The sequence below is a fragment of the Phyllopteryx taeniolatus genome, chromosome 19, assembly GCF_024500385.1.
Source record: "Phyllopteryx taeniolatus isolate TA_2022b chromosome 19, UOR_Ptae_1.2, whole genome shotgun sequence".
Lineage (NCBI taxonomy): Eukaryota > Metazoa > Chordata > Actinopteri > Syngnathiformes > Syngnathidae > Phyllopteryx > Phyllopteryx taeniolatus.
In genome coordinates this window covers 14,970,844-14,987,268 of record NC_084520.1, presented here as the reverse complement: position 1 = coordinate 14,987,268, position 16,425 = coordinate 14,970,844, and the positions used below count along the sequence as shown (strand labels likewise).

General features: G+C 42.2%; 2 protein-coding genes across 7 annotated transcripts; both read right to left on the bottom strand.

Moving 5' to 3' along the window:
* Nucleotides 1-59: 59 nt before the first annotated feature.
* Nucleotides 60-6,769, bottom strand: patl2 (PAT1 homolog 2). 3 transcript variants are annotated; one of them, XM_061757286.1, is made up of 19 exons: nt 6,628-6,769; nt 5,721-5,883; nt 5,146-5,399; nt 5,020-5,079; nt 4,881-4,934; nt 4,655-4,813; nt 3,529-3,594; nt 3,300-3,448; nt 3,008-3,082; nt 2,806-2,929; nt 2,621-2,738; nt 2,401-2,507; nt 2,231-2,284; nt 2,022-2,164; nt 1,638-1,794; nt 1,423-1,563; nt 1,160-1,257; nt 939-1,079; nt 60-649 (listed from the first exon to the last, which is right to left on the bottom strand). In XM_061757286.1, exons 1-19 carry the CDS (start codon nt 6,649-6,651, stop codon nt 616-618), a joined length of 2,121 nt encoding a protein of 706 aa, XP_061613270.1. In that variant the 5' UTR covers nt 6,652-6,769; the 3' UTR covers nt 60-615. The 3 variants fall into 3 exon arrangements, with proteins under 3 accessions (XP_061613270.1, XP_061613271.1, XP_061613272.1); XM_061757287.1 differs by lacking the exon at nt 4,881-4,934; XM_061757288.1 differs by lacking the exons at nt 4,655-4,813; nt 4,881-4,934.
* A 512-nt stretch (nt 6,770-7,281) lies between these two features.
* On the bottom strand, nt 7,282-15,400 carry LOC133469785 (transforming growth factor beta-1-induced transcript 1 protein-like). Of its 4 annotated transcripts, none has more exons than XM_061757312.1 (12): nt 15,200-15,400; nt 13,018-13,068; nt 12,692-12,870; nt 11,970-12,025; nt 11,718-11,872; nt 11,327-11,396; nt 11,121-11,205; nt 10,536-10,748; nt 10,182-10,355; nt 9,852-9,933; nt 9,154-9,302; nt 7,282-8,970 (listed from the first exon to the last, which is right to left on the bottom strand). In XM_061757312.1, the coding sequence occupies exons 1-12, from the start codon at nt 15,315-15,317 to the stop codon at nt 8,704-8,706; spliced, it is 1,599 nt and encodes a 532-aa protein (XP_061613296.1). In that variant the 5' UTR covers nt 15,318-15,400; the 3' UTR covers nt 7,282-8,703. The 4 variants fall into 4 exon arrangements, with proteins under 4 accessions (XP_061613296.1, XP_061613297.1, XP_061613299.1 ...); XM_061757313.1 differs by having other exon boundaries at nt 12,692-12,840; XM_061757315.1 differs by lacking the exon at nt 13,018-13,068 and having other exon boundaries at nt 15,200-15,399.
* Nucleotides 15,401-16,425: the final 1,025 nt, after the last annotated feature.

Genomic DNA, 16,425 nt, shown 5'->3' with positions numbered 1-16,425 from the left:
CAAGTCTGGACTTTTTGGTTATAAAAAAAAAAAAAAAGTACTTCCATCAAAACTGTTGATAATTTTTAAAGATGTTTTTTATTTTTTATTTTATTTATATTGCAAGTGCTCTAACAAGGGTGAGATTTAAGTCCCATTTCCAAACGAATCATAAATAAAAGTTCACATCAAATACATGTATACACAACGCATTCTTTTTTACAAAAGCAAAAGAAAAAAAAAAAAAAAAAAAAAAAAAAACTGCATGGCTAAAATGTACAAGGGCCATGTCATAACTTAGTGATTACCATAAACCAACATAGGTTTGACTGTACAATCATTACTACACAATCCTCAACTTGGCCACAAATTTCTGATCCAACACAATTTGACTAGGACTATACAAAGACTGACAGAAAGCAAACTCATGTGACTTCAGCATAACCGTAATCTAACCTGTTTGAGACGAAACGGAGAGGGGCTGGGGAAACAAATAAAATGAAAGTTTCTGGGTGTGCGCAAATGTGAGGTAGCAGGGGAAAGGAATAAGAATCAAAATGGATACATATGATTACATTTACAATATACTGCAAGGTCCAGCTCGGCTCACTACAAGATGGCCACACTCCATCGGCATCAGGACGGAAGCGCCAGGCCTCCTGTCGCAGACCTAAATACAAATTTGGGGTTTAATTCTGGCAGATTATTATTTTTTGTGTGTGTAGCAATAACAGACAGAAAAATTGTGAAAAACATGTCGTGGGTCCCCACATAGGCTCTCCATTCCTCTTTGTTAATGCTAGCAAAACAAACAAAAAAAAATAAAATAAAATAAAATAAAAACTTTTGGAAAGTTTCAGTACATCTCATCGCAACTGAAATGACCCAACACAGAGCCCAGAGTGTTAAATAAAATAAAGATTGGAGATAATATTAAATTTCTTCAGAAGAAAACTTACTCCATGTTGCTTTTCAGCTGATGCACGGTGCGCTTGTCCAGGTAGCGGCAAAAGAGCGTCAGCAGGTTAGAGGGCAGGAGGAGCGGCTCCACCAGCGAACACTGGGAAAGCTGCCCAGCTACCTGAAATATTGTGTCCGTCCTGAAAGACAAAAAAAAAAAAGGGAAGAGGGGCGTCAGAACTGATCTCCTTTCAGGAAGCAACAAGCCGAAGAGTGGTACCATGTCTCAAAGTCACCGATGCTGGGCTCCAGAGGAACACCAGACGACAACAACTTTTCTCCGTGGGACAGCAGAGCATAAAGCAACGAGAGCCCAAACTGAAAAACAAGGGGGGGGGGGGGGGGGAGGAATAATATTTGATTAAGAGCTGCAATCCACGGCAATGGCTGATTCTGAAGTTTTATGAATTCAAAAGCCTGTACAGGCATCCACACAATGCTAATTCTCAGCTGTCAACATTCACCCAAATAATAATAATAGACCTTGTTCTGGCATGCCAGTGAGAGACACTCATTCGTCGACAGAGTCTCTGATGAGGTCAGAACTCTGAGGATCACGATCAGCTGACTGAAGGTCAGGCCTCCAATCACATTTCGAAGAGGAGGGTAGAGCACGGGAAGGTTCTAAATACAAACATAGGTCAACGACCAACTTCGAAATATTTACAAATGAGGAAAATACTGTCAACCCGGACTACCTCGTCTGTGTCTCTGCTCATCAGCGTTGGAAGGTTGGCCGTGACAATCCTCAGGATCTTGATGGCGGAATCATGCTTCAAGAATGGCAAGAGGCGGGCAAGAAGCTTTTTGCCCTTCGAGACCACCAGGAAAGGAAGAAACTCTCCTCCTGAATCTCTAAATTGTGAGAAAAAAAAAAAAAAATGAAGTACAGTATCAATAAACAATCGAATTATAGCAAAGTTTACAAAAATGAGGAAAAAGTCAGGTGTGTGAGAGTGAAAAGTATTTTTTCCATTGTGGAATAAATACTGCAAAAAATGAAAAATGTGTGGGGAAAAGTGAAGCGCTGCAATTTACTTTCCAGATGCAGTCTTTACAACATGGTCACAGCAGTAACTCACAGGACGTCATGGTTCTGCATCTTGGAGTAAATGTGCTCCACTTTCCTCTGGGTCTTCTCAGTCAACCTCCTCTCCTCAGGCTCGGACAAGACGGTGGTTTTCGTCCTATCCGTCTCTTCCACCTCCAACAGAACCATAAACAGCTGCAGGGAAGAAGAGTGGAGGAGGATAAGAAAAAGAAACGATAAAAGGCAGGTCCTCCGTCGCACCTTTTCAATCTCGCTCAGAAGCTCTAATCGCTGCCGTCTTGTGTCTTTTTGCTCCTGCAGTTGTGGCAGTTAAGTGGCGGTCAGGGAAGGGAGGCGCAAGGGCAACTGATCATCTTAAGATATTGGTGACAAAAAATAAAAAATAAAAAAAACTTTTTAAAAAAAGCCACCTCGAGTGGACCCTGAGCTTGGACCGCGTGAACGGCACCGATGGCGCGCCGAGGAGAGTAACAAGTGGACACCGCCACTTGACCCAGGGAGCCTTCAATGTGCACCACTGCGAGACAGGGGGGGAGGAAAGCCTACTAGAACATCTGAACTTAATTTTGTGGTTAAACCGAGGGACTATAAATTGCAGCATTGTGGTCATCAAACGATCAAGACGACAACCTGGTGTGTATGCGTCCGTTTTTGTGATGTAAGGCGTTGTGAGCTTGAGGGGCTCCCTCTTGCTCCTGATGCCCAGCTCCTCCTCTGCCATCTTTGCTTCCACTCGCCTGTAGTACTCCTAAAACACCATTCAGCACATACAAATAATAAAAATGACCGTAAAAGCAGCGTCTCACTTCCTATACCTGATAGTAGTAATCCTCAAGGTACGGATTCTCGCTTTGTAGCTGGATCATCTGGAGCCGGATGATCCATTCCTTCTCCTTGGCTGTCATCAGATTACAGTAAGGATCCCAATCATCCAGTTTCCTACAAAGGTGTGTAATTACATGCAATAAACGAACGGCCAATATCCTATGCCAGATTTAAACAAGGATGACTACCCACCTGTGGAATAGACACTGTTTTTGGTTAAGTAAGCGCTTATGCTGCGGGTGGAGCTGAGTGACTGGACCCGGGTATCTGCAAATTATACAGCCATTTGCTTAACTGAATCTTAAAAAACTAAGGAGAGATTTAATAGATTAATGCAGTGATTCTCGAAGTGGGCTCCTCTAGTGGTTTGTGAAAGAATCACTCCAAGTACAGTTCAGTGCTATTTGATACGTTTGTTTTAAAGTACTTTTGCAACATTATTTTTTAAGTACAGTTGTTCCCAACCTAATTTAAGTGCACAAACCTGAATTGTTGTACCGGATTAGATGAGGGGCTGTAAAAGGGGGACGGCCTCGGCGAGTTGGGGCCAAATCGAAGCTGCATCAGTTTTGGGGTGAGCGGTTGGGGGGTGGATGGGCACGGCCGGTTTGTGGGATACCCGAAGCACCCCGTCTGATCGGCAAAATAAAATATAGTTTGTGAAATGGGGCCCAAAACAAAATTATATTTCCAAACGGAATCTGAGTGGACACCTGATTGTAGTGCTGCCTCTGGGTTAGCGGCTGACGACAGAAAGGAGGACCTGGCATCATAGGCACCTACACAGAAACAAGAAGCTGACAAGCTCGTTCAAAACTGTAAATAATCATTAAACTATCAAATTTCACTTAATTGGCTCCAAACATTTACAACAAATAATGCATCTTTGTTCATCTATCCATGCCGGTGATGTATAGTGACAAGTACAAAGATTGATTAAACAGGTGATTTCAGTATGCAGTGTGACCTTGAGATACGAGGTTAATTCATTCAGTGACCTCACTTGTAATTCAAACCACTTTATCTCAAATCATCTTTCCCTATTGAAATGACAGGTAACAGTCACTAATCCGTTCCACCCGCCCCAAAAAACTAAGGAAAATAGCAGTCTGTAATATTGTACTTTATATAAATAGGAATAAACAATATAAAGAATTAAACTGTTTGTGCATTATGATTCATTCAATGGGGGCTCTCTCTGGAGTGCACAATTTGGCCACTGTGTGGTAGTATAATCCAGTCATGCAGACAAATTTGAGTCAACTATAGTAAGTGACTCTGTAACTGCTGCTTGTTGTGAAGTGATCTGAATTGAGTTCATTGCGGCCATACAGTGCTTGTATCTCAAATTTCTGATCACAAGCCAAAACGGGGGGGGGTGGCTGAAAGACTGGTCGCATCCGGAAAAACTCGAGTCACCCGCATCTCAAGGCATCACAACAATGTACGTTTTGACATTTGTTTAGTGGTGTGCAGTCAGATTTTTCTAATGTAAAAATGCAGTACGTTTGTCAATAAAAGTTGGGATGACTGAACTTCCAGATTCTACCCCCGAAAGAGGTAATCCATATATATATATATTTTTATATATATAGAGTGGACTTGCCAATACAGATTTTTTTTTGCGCATTTTCCTTTTTTTTCTAATTTCAAGATTCAATTAGATTTTTTTTTTTTTACCCACATTACTTTAGATATTTTTTCTTTTTTGAGGAAACCAACTCCCATCATAAATGATACTGTAATTAAAAAAAAAATAATCACAAAAGTGGTCAACTGTAGTTCCCAAAAGTGTCAAGCCATTGATTTTAGGTGCATTGACAAAAAGGAATTCTCCACCTGCGAGGGGCCTCTCGGGACAAACTGCCGCCTTGAGTAGGGCCCCCTCGGTTCCCCCCCTCTCCTGCCCCGGAAGGAGACGGCAGGATCCAGGAAGTTGGAGGTCAGCTGATGGCCTCGGCCTCTGTGGCCTTCAATCACACACACTATAGCGCTGTCCTAAGACACAGAACCGGATAGGATAAGGCCGTAAATCTTGAGACGCTGAGACTTCTGTCGTCTGCACCTGAAGTATTGATCCAGAGACTCTTCTGGTCTTTCGGTATGATGGTTCCACCCACTGCAGGAACAAAATGAAAGACTCCCCCCCAAAAAATATGTAACAGAAAATAACGAAGAAAAAAAAAAAAAAAAAAGGTACTTACATCCTCAAAGGTACGGTGAAATAGGACCTTCCCACAGTCCACTATTGCGCTATCCAGACTCTGAAGTTTAGAAATAAAATAAAGGGATGAGTTGCCAAAATGTCCAAAATATAAACAAAATATCACCTTTAGGCTTGGTCGGCCCTCCACTATCCTCATCACGGCGGGGTCTTCGAAGATCTGACCCCTGCCCATCCCCCTCCTCTGCCCTCTCCCTCTGCTTCGCTGCACGTACTGGGCAGCTCGCCTGGGAGGAGAAGGAGAGTTCTGAGGCGATGGATGTTTGCGGTCTGGCGGCGGCGTCGGGGGCCGAGGCGGCGGCTTTCCAAATTCGAGGAGGTCGCCGCCGGGCCCGTTTGGGGTCATTTGTGAATCGACATCTGACATGAGCAAACATGGCATTCACAATCAGTAGAATTTGGTACTTTGCCAATATGCTTTTACAAATGTTTCTATGAAAACAGTCAGCAATAAGTATACTAAATGTATTTTTACCTTAAGCGGTTATGTGCATCACCTCCACTTTAAATCAATCAACCTGGATTATTTGAATTATGTTATTGTTCTAGGCAAACCTTTGCATTCAAGGTCCATATTTGATTCTTAAACCAGGCCAAGTCATTGTAGATAGTTAACCACTAGTCTACCATGCTGCCTAATGTTTTTCTTATTATTGTTTTGCAAAAAACACTTCAACACACCCATGCCGAAAGTCTCCTCATTGTGGACGTTGATCTCCTCGTCCTCCTCCGCCATGGCCTGCAGGAGCCCACAGTCCATGCTGGTGTCAGCCTCCCCTTCACTCCACTCGTCTCCATTTTCAGGCCACTGAAGCTGCTGGGACTCCTCGACTTCTTCAGCCACCTGGATGAAACAATGGGGTTTAATACAGTTGGCTGCTCGACATCGTTTTGTTCCAGTGTTTATTGAGTTTTTGTCAAGAGAATCCAACCGCCAACATGGCAGACAAACAAATACTGATCACTTGATCAAAATCTATCATTAGATCCCACAAAGAACAACAGACAATACATTAGGTGCACTTGTGTTTTGTGCTCACGTTTTCCTTGTTTACAGGTTCTGTGGAGATCAAATTGTTTTGTACAATAATGATAAGTCCAATTTGGGGCTTTTTTCCTGGAACAAATTAATTGCACTTGCATTAATTTCAATGGGGAAAGATGATTTGCGATACAAGCAACCAGGGACGGCCATGACGTCAGCATTTCTCCATCTTGTGATTGGTTGAATTGTGCAACTTCACCAAGCAAAACATGTCTGTAGCATTCTGAACACATTTATACGCAACACTTCCAAACTAACAACTAATGTTGTCCTGTTATTAGACAAATATTGATTCTAAAACAGCTGCAGATGACTTTGGTGACACAGTGGCGTGCAGTTATAGTTTTTGTATAGTATTGCTAACGTGATAGTGGTGGTATTAAGAGGTATAATAAGTCCCCACTGAAAGCCCAGCGACCAAATACAAGTCACTCAACTCCAATAAACAATTGCCAACATGAATTATCAACTCAAACCAACGTGAGACAACGTCCTCGTTAGCTAACTCTGATTAGAAAACTACCTTAAATATTCTTCACTTACTTCCGTAGGCTCTGAATCACTCATGGTGTATTATTATTATTACTATTATATTTTCAAGGTCTCCTTAAAGCTGACGGCTCACGGTCAATGTTGTCCACGCTGACCCGCTGTTGGGGACTCGTTTTATCTTATTACTGTTTAATTGAACTCACCTGGGCGTGAGGGAACGTGCATACGTCATCACGTACATGAGGAGCATGTTTTTTTTTTTTTTTTTTTTTGGGTACATCGAGGACAATTTCAATAGGGGACTGGCGACATCTGGTGGTTAAAGTTGGCGTTACATGCATTTTTACAGGTATTCATTACCGTGACTCCAGTTCCCAGTGGGGTAAACTTTACTGTATCATATTGAGATTTTTGTCCTTCTCATGGAGCCAAAATTTGTCAAAAATTTGAGATATACACCTCTCTACATGATGAAGGACTACATCATAGTACAACTGCAATACTTAACATATTGTAAAGTAACACTTCTCTGACATTGGCAATCAAAAGAGAGCATTATCATCTTTGTAAAGGCAAAATAATGTTCAGATATCTTGTATCACATTGTATGGTGCAAATGTACCTAACATTTTGCACAGTGTTATCACGTCATACTTCAAATAAAGCAGTGCAAAAATGAAAAGCAGAAATGAAACATTGTGAAAATGTGTTTTTTTTTTTTTTATTCTTTGGAAGAGTTTTTGGCAAAGTGCATACAGTATTTGTGAAACAATAATGTAAACCGATATTTAGCGTGTGACAGCTTAATTGGTCCTACTCAACATATATGTAGCGGTAGCGGACAATATAAAACATAAAAATACGTGCAGTCATTTATTTGGTCTGCAGCCTAAAACAATCCTCCAATATATTTATTGTTTTCTATCTTTGGTAGAAAAAGCCATTGGAATCAGCACATTACGTAAAACATACAAGCATGTAAAAAAACAACAACAAAAAACAATTATTTTAAGCCGATTAAAGTCAGGGGTGGGCAAATTATTGTGCTCAAGGGCCACATATGATTTTTAAAATGGACAGATGGCTAAGATCATTTGTAGATGAGGTGGGGGGGAATAAAAATGTACAATACTATATGTAAAATAGCTTATTCCCCCCCCCCAAAAAAAAACATGAATTCATTGTTATTTTTAAATTGTTTGTAAATTCATAATATTTATGTGTAAAATAGATTCAAAAATAAATGTACATACTACTGTGTGTTTGCATATATTTTTTAAAATACTTACCCATAAATTAATTCGATAATTATTTCATGATATTAAGGAATAAGAAAAAAAAGAAATAAATATATCTTAATTAACCAAAATCAGGGGGGAAAATAACTAAATGAATCCAAAAATGATTATAGGACTCTTGTTCATGGAAATGCTTGGTGGGGCTGATTAAAGAACGGAGCGCCCCGAGCCATATGTTGCCCACCCCTGGTCTTATTAATACTTTGTACTTCTTTCAGTTGTATGTCCCCTTTTTTTTGCAAATAGAAAACTATTCCGAGTTCTTTTTAATTCAGTACAGTGTTCCCTTGCATATTCACAGACTTTTTTTGTGGTTGGGCCAAAGCACTGTCAAATATAAAAGTATTGCTCTGGCGTCACCTTTTGGCCTCTTGATGCCAAGAAATGACATTGAAGCGAGTTGAGGATCTTTATGTAGTACATGGCTGCCATCTTGTGGCATCTTGGTGACAAGGAACTAGGTTGAAGTGAACTGAGGCACTTCGTGTAGTGCGTTGACGCCCTCTTGTTGCCAAAGAACGATGTTGAAGCAAGATGACGACCTTCATGTAGTGCTTTGATGGCATCTTGGTGCCATGGAACAATGTTGAAGTGAATTGCGGAGCTTCGTGTTTTGCCACCATTTTATGGCATTCATGGGAAATTATCAACCCTTTTGGGGGATGTCACTAAATCGTGGCTCGTTCCCGATCCCATGTGATTAGCAGGGGTTCACTGTACTCTTTTTTAAAAAAACAAGAAAGAGACCAGCTCCACCCTCATTGCCATAGTATGAAATAAAAAAATAAAAATAAAACAACAAGGGAGGAGGAGGAGGTCGTCCGCATCCTCAGCCGAAGAGCTTGATGAAGCACGGGTGGCAGTAGGGCTTGTTCTCCTGCTCCTTGAAGCAGCCTTTGCTCAACGGCTTCAGGCAGAAGTGGCACACCAGGTGGTGGGGGTGGAACTTGGCTCCCATGGCGGTGACGCAGCGACCCAGGATGGGCTGCTGGCACGCCTGGCACACGCTGCCCCGCGACTGATGGTAGTGGGCCTCACACAGCGGCTTGCCCTCGTGCTCGAAGAAGCTGCCGTTGACGAAGGGGCTGTAACACTCCTGCGTGACCGAGAAGAAGTTTTCGCTTCGTGAGACGCAACCTCTTGAAAAACAGGGACAGGCATTTCTAGCTCCTAAATGACTTTCAGGATGCCTCTAGGATACCTCATTTGAGGTCCATCCTGAAATTTCACCCGAAATCCTTAACGTTTTGTGAGTACCCACCGCGCATGGCACACTCACCCTGCATACGAAACACTGTGGGTGCCACAGAGAGTTGAGGGCTGAGATGTAGTTTTCCAGGATGGGCTGGCTGCAGCCTTGACAGCGAGAGGCGAACAAAGTCAGGAAGCACTGCTGGCAGTACTGCTGGCCCTCGCGGTCGTGGAAGCCTGAGAACAAGAACGTTGCCACGGTTGGATGCGGGGAAAAGCGATGAAAACGACATCGCATCGTGTTCTACGTGATGCCGGTGTGGCACACTGCAAACAAATGAAATCTAATCAAGAGTAATTATTTCAAATCAAGTCAATCAAGCAAATGTTTGATTGAAGCTCATTTCCTACATATGAAGACAATAATATTTAAATATTGGGATAGGCTCCAACACGCCCGAATCAGGATAAGCGGTATGGAAAATGGATGGATGAAATGAAATATCAATCATTTCATTACTTTCTTCTTGTTTTTCTCCTTGTTCTTGTATTTTGTTTGTCAGAACACGAGCTAGCTATCAAAACAGATATTGTATAGCATTCACAGGAAAATAATTCATTTCTATTTTCGTACTTACCGCTAGTACATATCATAATCTGTACTTTTTTTTTTTTTTTTTTTTTTTTTACTTCAAAATACAATACTTTTACTACAATCAGTTTTTTGTTTGTTTGTTGTTGTTTTTTTTTACACAAATTGACTTTGTGCCACCTCTGCGGTTTTACCTTCCTCGCCAAACGTGCGGCCGCACTTGACGCAGCAGAAACACTCAGGGTGCCAGTTCTTGTCCAAGGCAGTCACCATTTTCTGAATGAGAGATAAAACATATCTGTAGACCTTTTCATGTTTGTACACATCTGGCACCAGAAAGCGAGTGACTACCGCGAAGCGGGACGATGGATAAACAAAGATATTTTTGAGTTAGGTTGGTTCGAGTTAGGGTGGTTGGGGTTCTGTCGCCGCCTGGAAGTATGTGTGGCGTCATGGTAACAAGGTCTATAAAGGCTGCTCATAAGTGGAAAGGTTATGCAGAATACGACAAAGCGGCCTCTTACATTTAGTATGGGCTTGTTGCAGTGCGCGCAGTGAGGGGAAAAGAGCGCGAAGTAGTCGGACTCGCAGTACGGCCGCCCGTCCTTCTCGAAGAAGTTGCGGCTGCCCAACTCTGTCTCGCATTCTGTGCACACGAAGTGCTCGGGGTGCCACACCTTGCCCAGGGCCGTCACCACCTGCACGATGGGAACAGTCACAAAATGAACGTGTTGTGTTGCAACGAGTTTCTAGTCCCCCTAACGTCTGGATTTTGGTCTGTTTTACTGCCGCTTCTCTTCCCCCTTTCAGACTCTTTTGTGATAGAGCGTTGTAGAAATCAACTTGGACGAGGCTCTTGGACCTGACCGTCACCTCACCTGTCCCACGACCGGTTTCTGACAGGCTGAACAGTTTCCTTTGGAGGATGTTTGAACCCCTTGTCGGCTCAAGTCTGATTGGAGGAGCCCCAGCATGCTGTCCAACGAGCCGCCCGATGAAGCTTGTGGAGAGACCGGCTGCTGCTGCTGCGGTGTTATTGCTGCCGTTGTTGCTGTTGTTGTCGTAATCACTGGACTGACGGCCACAGCCGGCTGGAGCGAACAAAATACATCTGTTTTTCCATTGAACTAGTATGTCGAGTTCTAAAGTTGAATTCTCTAGTCGGATGCGATGCTGCTCCATGTGTGTTCAAGCAGCAGTTGTTTGAAGGTTTATAATCACTGTAACGTATATGCTCATTTCTGTTAGCCCATCAATGGCGTTTCGCATTATATGTTAGCATTAAGCTAGAAGACTTAAGTTGGACAAAATTAGAGTGTAAGGTTTGGAAGAAATGCTTTAAAATTGTGTTTTAGTGAGTTTAAATGTTTAAAGTGTGTGGAAGGGATAGAACTATACTGCCAAAATTTTATGATCTTTCGATATCGCAGATTTTCACCTGTATTTTTCGTGTCACTACCTACTGTGCTTTGAACACGGAAGTCGGAGAGAGACGCCATCAGTTTGTCCAACTCCAGCGTGGCGGATGTCGCTGAAGGTTTTGCAGAGCTAAGACAAAGCACACAAACCGAAAACAGTCACTTCTGTAGCCTTGGTAACTCCTCGGGCAGGATTGTCTACAGTACATTCATTCAGGTGGGGAAAACAAATTGGATGAATTTGTTGTTACTTGGAAACGGTGTAGTCCTTATCTTTTATCTTGTCATCTTTAGAAGTGGGAAACTGGGCCAGGATCTCATCTGAAAGACGCACAACATGTGATTATAAACAAACTAAAAAAAAAAAAAACAGTAAACTACTGTGCTGCGCTAGTAACACTGTGAGGCCCAAGTAGTAGGCATGTATCATAAATGCATTTGTGCAGAAATATCATACAGTAGCGCGAAAAAAAATAAACTTTGCCGGTAAGACACAGTCTTTCTACTAGTGTAATAAAATTATCTTACTAGTGAGTGACAAAGAGCATACTAGTAAGATGCATATCAGGGATACAATTGAATAAATGCTCAAACAGCTTTTCATAGCAGCACACAAACATAAACTAAAACAAACAAACTGACCTGTGATGTTGAACTGCGTGGCGTTCAGCTCCTGCAGCAGATGGTCCAGTTCACTCAGACCTCCTCCGAGTAGTGATGAGGAGGAGAAGGCTGGAGGAGGAGGAGGGGGAGGAGGAGGATCAGCTGAGCGGGGAGAGCGGGATTTACACACTGTGCTGTAAGACGGATAACACAAGAAGGGAGCGCATGAGTGGAGTGCACAATGATTAACACACACATGACAGTTGGAGAGGGGAAACAAAGTTTGATTACCTGTACAGTTTGTCTGGGTTGGAATTTTGGGAGGTCTTCATGGCGGCAGAAACTGTCTGCGACAACAAGATATTCCCAGAGCGGAGCAGTGTAAATAATAATAATAATAATAAATCAGGATTTGACCGCAGAACAGTGGTGGGGTGTGCCGTAGGTGTGACAGAAGAGTTTGAGGTCGAGGTGGGAGTGCATCAGGGATCAGCTCTGTGCCTCTTCACATTACGTTATGCTACCTTATGTTACGCTAGGTCATGTTACATTCAGTTATGCTGTTATGTTACATCACATAAGTGACATCTATGAGGTCATGTTAGGTCACGTTACATTAGGTTGTGCTTTTTTTTATGTTACGCTATTTCAAGTTACATAAAGTTACGATGTTATATTGTGTTACATTACGTTAAGTCACATTACATTAATTTATGCTCTGTTATGCTACATTATGTTATGACACGTTAGGTCACGTTACATCAAGTTATGCTATTCTATATTAGGTCATGCTACATTCAATTATTTTATGCTATGTTATGTTACGTCATGTTAGGTCAGATTACGTGAAGTTACGCTGTTATGACACATTCAAAAAATTTAATGCAACTCTGGATAATGATAAAGGCTTATGCAAAAGCCAGGCAATATGAGGCAAAAGCATCGTCCAATTAGAAACAGATGACACACTTCTGTAGCTACACCCCTGGCAGTAAGCAGGTGGGCTTCAGTACCTGCTGTGGGGTGTAGGCGGGTGGCGGCGGCCGGGCCTCGGCAGGGTTCTGCTTGGCCGGATCGGCGTGTATTGGCGGATCTGATGTTAGGAGGACCGGGCAACGAGCGAGAGGGGAGCCGGTGTTCTCCAAATCAGCGAGGAGCGCGTCTGTGTGGAAGAGTCGCGACTCTATTGAATCTGCATAGACCGTTTCATAACTTTTGTAAAGCCACGTCGTGGTGATAAGCTTAATTATAGGGACAGATAAATAGAAAATTTGAAACACATGCAGCATGTTCCAGACAGGAAGTAGAAGAAGAAGCACATGCACAGACAGTTACGTACCAAAGACAACAATACGAGGACTGAGAGGGTAGTTAAGTGGCTCAGGCACTCCTGAGGGGAGAAACGAGACAGCTTCACAACCTCATAACAAACACTGTGCGGCACTTTTAAGGCTTCGCAAATATTTTTAACAGTCCAGACACGCTAGCATGGAAATGATGCGGAGGACGAAGAGCATTTGGCAGTCAATTTCTTATTCCATGCTACACCCCCCACCCCCCCCCCCCCCCCACTCCACTGTTAGCTTCGCAGCTGCATGACATCATCCACTTGCCTGTGTACTAATGATTCATTACAAGCTCACTGGTTTGAATTACTGTTCTTTAACGTTTAAAGTCACCATAAAAAAATGTCGCTCTCCACTTTATAGGGAGGAACCTCAGTAGTCGCTTCTTAATATAAATTGCTCAATAGTTGTATATTATTGGTTTTCACTACGTTGCATGACTTCTACTTTCAAATTGAATTAGTTGTTGAAATATGTATAACAACAATGAAGTGCAGGGGCAACTGTCTATGAGTAATATTTTGATGAAGTGATTATACAGTTATATGATTTTTACGGTCATAACGGTCGTCAATACATTTTTGACCCCGGGGAGGAATTACAATTCTAATTTAGCTGAAAAATGTGAATCTTGTCTTTTGGGTAAAAATATTAGAAAGCGCTCACATCATGAGGCAGACCATTGCAACCTCGATAATAAACATTTGAATGTCCTAGTAAAATGAAAATAAATGTGCTTCTAAATTTGGCAAACCACATAGAAGAGAAGGCAAATTTTAATGATAAAATTTTTTTTTTGCAAGTATATAAAATGATTTCTTGCTTCTCGAATACTGTGGGCGTGTCCGCTGAATGCGCTGGAACCACGCCCCACTCAACTGTCAATCAAATACCCCCTCTAGGACCTGGAAAAAAAAGATGCTACTTTGTCTATCATCTTTCTTATGTGTACGCATAACTACACGTTTGAGCTGCAAAAATAGATCCACTTAAAACCTCTGGTGGTTGGAATACAGTATATCAAACCTGGTGGTCGCGGGGGTTTTTGCAGGCCGTGACAACGAGGCGCTCTAAAGCGGCCACACACTGGCTGTCAAGTCAGATTTAAGAAAAATAATAATAATAATTCTGCCCGCTTTACCAGTTTTAAATTGATCAGATTTTTTTAAAAAGGCGGATGCCGATATGTGTGAAAATGCTGAATATCAGCGCCGATAATCGGCCTGGCCGGTAATCGGTCCATCCCTAATTTTAAATGTAAAACAAATAAATCAATATAAACGGTCTTCCTCCATCTGTCCGGGATGATTCACAATCCTGGTATACGAGTGTGTGTCGAGGATCATGCGCATAATCTACAACTCCCCCACCACTTTCTCCACACATTCAGTGTGCTCATATAAGGAGGTGAAATTCTCCCAAAGGGAATTATGCCCATATTTAGAGCGCGCCCGTCCAAATTGTTTATCTTGGCCGCTCCGACAAGCTTCCTCTCTCAACACATTAACTTACTACGGTACATATTTGGGGGGGAAAGAGCATAAAGTGGACCAAACATGGCCACTATGAGCCAGTCGGACTGGCCAATCTAATCCAGATGTGCTCAGTTTTGCTTGGCTGCATCGGAAAGCGGACGCACAGGGAAGAATCATGCAAAAACAATAATAAAAAGGCCTAATCCTCTTCTCATAGAGCTTTGTGTTTTGTTTTGTTTTTTGTCAGGGGAAGTAGTAGCATGGCCTTGGGCTATTCGAGGGCACCGTCCTTCCCACCTTCTCATTATGCTTTTTCGGGAACAAGAGGAAATGTCTTGTGGCTTTTTCGAAAAGAAGATTTGATCAGTTTAGAGCTTTCTCGTTCTGTGGCCAAACTTGCTGATATGAATGAACAAATCCATCGTAATGTCATTAACCGAGAATTCGCTGCAGTCAGAGCGTGCGCGTTCCCGATTCTCCGCAAGACAAAGAAGACTGCCTGGATGAGAGTGAGCCCAAGTCATCATTGGACTCTCAACTTTCTGAAGGTATATACACAACAATTGCTGTCTTACATGGAAAGTGTGGAAGAAAACAAACAAACAAACAACAACAAAAACAGGCAACCAGAGTCAGCAGAGAGATGATTTCCTGCAGGACTGATGCAGCTTTAAAAGAGCAACACACACTCACTACTTACCCAAATCCTCCATGGTGGAACACCCCAGCTTGGATCCTGTGTGTGCGTGCGCGTGTGCGCGCGTGTGTGTGTGTGTAATACGGACTGGCGCTATTGTCTGGCTGCAATAACTTCTCATGCACCGTTATTCGCCCACACAGGAGGAAGAGAAGGAGGGCGTCCCGTCTTTTTTTTTGTGTGTTTTTTTTTTCCACCCCCTGACTCCTTCCCTCTTCCTGTGTAATGCCCTCCTCGCAGGGAGGAGGAGGGAAAAAAAAAAAAAAAAAAAGAAATGCGGTTCCCAGCCCACATTCTCTGGACACATGACGTCACTGCGCCGACTGGAGCTAGACATTCCCGGAGTGTTAGTGGCTGTGGAGCATGCGAGCTCCGCAAAGTCAACTGGTGTCAGGAAAAACGTCCATTTATGTCTTCACGTGACGTAATTAAGGGGCTCAAGTCGGACGTCCACTTTGTGCAAATTACAGAAACATGCACTTGTAAATTATACATGTCCTAAGATAAAATGCAACTATATAGTATCAGTGATACCAATTAAATTAAAAATAGCAAACAGCCCCCCCGCCCCCTTTTTGATGACCAACGTACATATCGACTATACCAAATAAAGTGTTCCACTCATTTTTTCCCCCAGACTTTACAAATACTTGATTGCGTGTGTTCAAAATAGCTACCTCATGAACTATTATGAAAACTTTTTATTTGCGGTATGAAGAGTGGATGTAGTGAGTGCAGAGTTACCCTACGTGTTTTATGTGACGTCAGCAGATTTTGTCATGTATTATCACCCAAGAAATTTGATTTAGCGCACCTTTTTGAAAGCAATCCCTCAATCAGAACCCGAAGTAGATTTAGTATTATTTTTGTTGTTACCAAATACCATCATTTCCGACTTGGTCAAATGTAATGACAGCTCATTTCTGTCTGTTTTTGATTTTGATGAATTCTTAAGTAATACTATCCAACAGTTACTGTAAATTTTCACCTGCCCTAAATGCATTTTGGTCATCTGCAAATAAGATGGAGTTATTGTGATGTCTCGATGTACATGATAAATACAGTTCGGACTCAGCACTGACCCTTGTGGCACCCCACACACCATGTCCAAGAACGCTGATTGATATTCACCCATTCTTACAAATTGTTCTAATTTAGTGATGAATATTTCATGGTTTATTGTATCAAATCCTTTTAGATCAAGTAATACTCCAATAGCACTTTTTTTT